Source organism: Montipora capricornis, chromosome 10 (assembly GCF_036669925.1).
Source record: "Montipora capricornis isolate CH-2021 chromosome 10, ASM3666992v2, whole genome shotgun sequence".
Classification (NCBI taxonomy): Eukaryota; Metazoa; Cnidaria; class Anthozoa; order Scleractinia; family Acroporidae; genus Montipora; species Montipora capricornis.
Genome location: NC_090892.1, coordinates 12,744,377 through 12,746,876, shown reverse-complemented (window position 1 = coordinate 12,746,876; position 2,500 = coordinate 12,744,377). Strand labels below are relative to the sequence as shown.

Below are 2,500 nucleotides of genomic sequence, written 5' to 3'. Positions count from 1 at the left end.
TATGGACTGCGCGTGCTCACTCAAGGTATAACGGGAAATAGGGTTAAGAGTAGAACCAACGATAAACGAAAGAAATGGAGGAAAAACAAAGCCGATTCAGTCGCTCACTTGGATAGCTTTTTCAGTGAGGAATCTGGCTTGGAGAAGAAGTTGCACAAACAGAGGAAGCCAATTAGCATGAAACAATTGACAGGCAATGAAAATCTAAGATCCCAGATTTCTTCATCCCATAATGAGGATTTTATTTCTGAACTTAAGCTTTTAGCAGCAAGAAATCGGAGGAAAAAATACCAAGTGAGAACGAAACGTTCAAATAAATTTGAAACAAATCGTCATAAGCATATTCAAACAATTGCAAGATCGAGACATTCAACCAAAAGAACTAAAATGCTTCCAGTGACTCAAGAATCTCTTACTCACAAGAATTGCTTAGCGCTGGAAAAGGAAAGCAAATTCAATTCTATTTGGATGGGAAGTGACTCGGATTGGACGACGCTTAGCATCCACCTTGGAATGGACCCACTAAAGTCACTCAAGCAAGCAGAGAAGGCATTAGAGCACTATAGAACAGAATTAAATGACTTGTGGAATATCCACGGTTTGACCGCCGGACCGGGTTTTGGCGTCGACGGTCAACCGTGGTGCACCTCTCACTACAGTTTCCATTTGGTTCTGTGGCATATTCCTCTTGCTCTTTCCGGTCAGCGGTACGATGCGCTACAACAGCAACTGACGTTTGAACCAAAATTCAAAGTCCCGTATGCTCTTCCGTTCTTTACTCCGTTTGCGAGTGGTATCGTTGAAGCGAGGCAGCTCAACAGCGATAGCGTTAAGTATACGGTAATAGTGACTTCGGGTAGGCTTGATATTAAGCTCTTGGCTGTGTCAAGAAGTATGCTTCCAAGGAGTAAAGTTAGCTTAGGACAAGGAGAATACGTCAGTTGGAACAGAAAGTGATTTAGTCGTCATTGTTGTCTGGTACTTATATAATAGGGAGCTGAAGCATGCGCGTTTTTGAGACTCGGACGGCAACCGGAAGACAACATTCCGAGTGCCAGGACAGTGGTGTCTCCCAGATTTTTATACTTATCATCTCTAATGGAGTGAAGATACTTGGCAATGTAAATGTGGTTGTGTGAAGACAGGTTAAAAGGGAAAACAGCTTTCTTCCGGGTGCCTTCCGCGTATCAAAAAAGCGCGTGCTTATCAAGGCGTCTCCTATGGATATCGTGCAAACAATCAGTGCCTTTTTCCACAAAATGGCTCTTTGCCATCCTGGGTTAAATAGAGTGGAACCTTTCGACGAAAATGAACATAGAATTTCTTTATTAAAATTTCATAAAAAGGAGGCAACTGTAAGGCCTGCTGAGTTTGTGTGTTTGTGTGTTTGGATTACCTTCATTTTGACAACTGTTATTTTTTTCCCATTTGTTATTTTTACCAAAAGGAATTCGTATACAAAAATATACAGTTATTGCGGTTGAAACTACAAAGATTATTTTTGCATTAAATAATTATAAGAATAAAAAAGGTATGACACAAAATAACTGTGTTTGCAACAGGAATTATTTTTTCGCTGTTTTTCATTTCTAATAAATACCTCTATAAACTTTGAAACCTCGCTGGCTATGCCGCGAACAGGATATGCCTAAGACAAAAACACTTTAAAATCCATTTTGACGAAGGCAGCGCACAACACCAAAGGCTGCAAAATCAGGTGCCGCAGAGAGGGAGGGGCTGCTGGGAGCTATATCCCCTACAGGCCCCTCCCCCCACTTTTTTCCTACGGTGTTGTTTTCTCCTAAATCTCTCCCTCTCCCCTCACACTTCCGTGACCCATACTCAGCCCCCCACTTTTAAACGTACTCCGTAGCCCCTGAAAATCATTCAAGCTTGTAATCACAGTTTATCTTGGTATCAAGTCTCATTAAACATGTGCACTACCTCGATACGAGTCTGCCGACCGCCTGTGAACTGATTTACTTCTCAGAGCTCAGTCTTAACTTCGTTTAGGGAAAATCGTCTCAGAAATGAACCATCCTTGGAGGCTATTCTGGGACCTGCCCAGGCAAACTGATCGTTCAAGATACCCATCGTTGAACCCGAAGGTGACCCACTTAGCACGATTCCATCAAAGTCGCCGTCTTCGTCTGATCTATAATTCTCGGGCAAGTATTTGCCGTTTACGAACACATCCGAAGCGTCGGCTATTTCATTCGCGTTGTGTTCGTCAGCCACGGATCCGGTAGCATCTGATTCGTTCTCGGAATCGGAATCGGAATCCGGTGGCGGCGGAGGTGGCCCTACAGGAGGAGGAGGGAAATACCAGTCTTGATCCTTTATACCTTTTACTTCGGTAGGGTCTTCCTCGTACACGTTAAGCACCGACATTTTTGCGGCGGCTCCGAAGCTCATGATGACTTCACCGGAATCTTCACTTCCTTCCAGAGAGTTATTGTCCTCGTTTGGAAGGTGAACTACAACTTCTTGAGCTTCCTGT

At 43.4% G+C, this 2,500-nt stretch overlaps 2 protein-coding genes across 2 annotated transcripts in view; one reads left to right on the top strand and one right to left on the bottom strand.

Moving 5' to 3' along the window:
- Positions 1 to 1,541, top strand: part of LOC138020316 (uncharacterized) — a 27,045-nt gene extending 25,504 nt beyond the window's left edge. The window contains exon 10 of the mRNA XM_068867322.1: positions 1 to 1,541. This exon is cut by the window's left edge and continues 93 nt beyond it. Coding sequence (XP_068723423.1) covers positions 1 to 957 — 957 coding nt within the window. The 3' untranslated portion in view covers positions 958 to 1,541.
- Positions 675 to 2,500, bottom strand: part of LOC138019450 (protocadherin-11 X-linked-like) — a 20,376-nt gene continuing 18,550 nt past the window's right edge. The window contains exon 17 of the mRNA XM_068866238.1: positions 675 to 2,496. Coding sequence (XP_068722339.1) covers positions 1,987 to 2,496 — 510 coding nt within the window. The 3' untranslated portion in view covers positions 675 to 1,986. The remainder of the gene's footprint in view (positions 2,497 to 2,500) is intronic.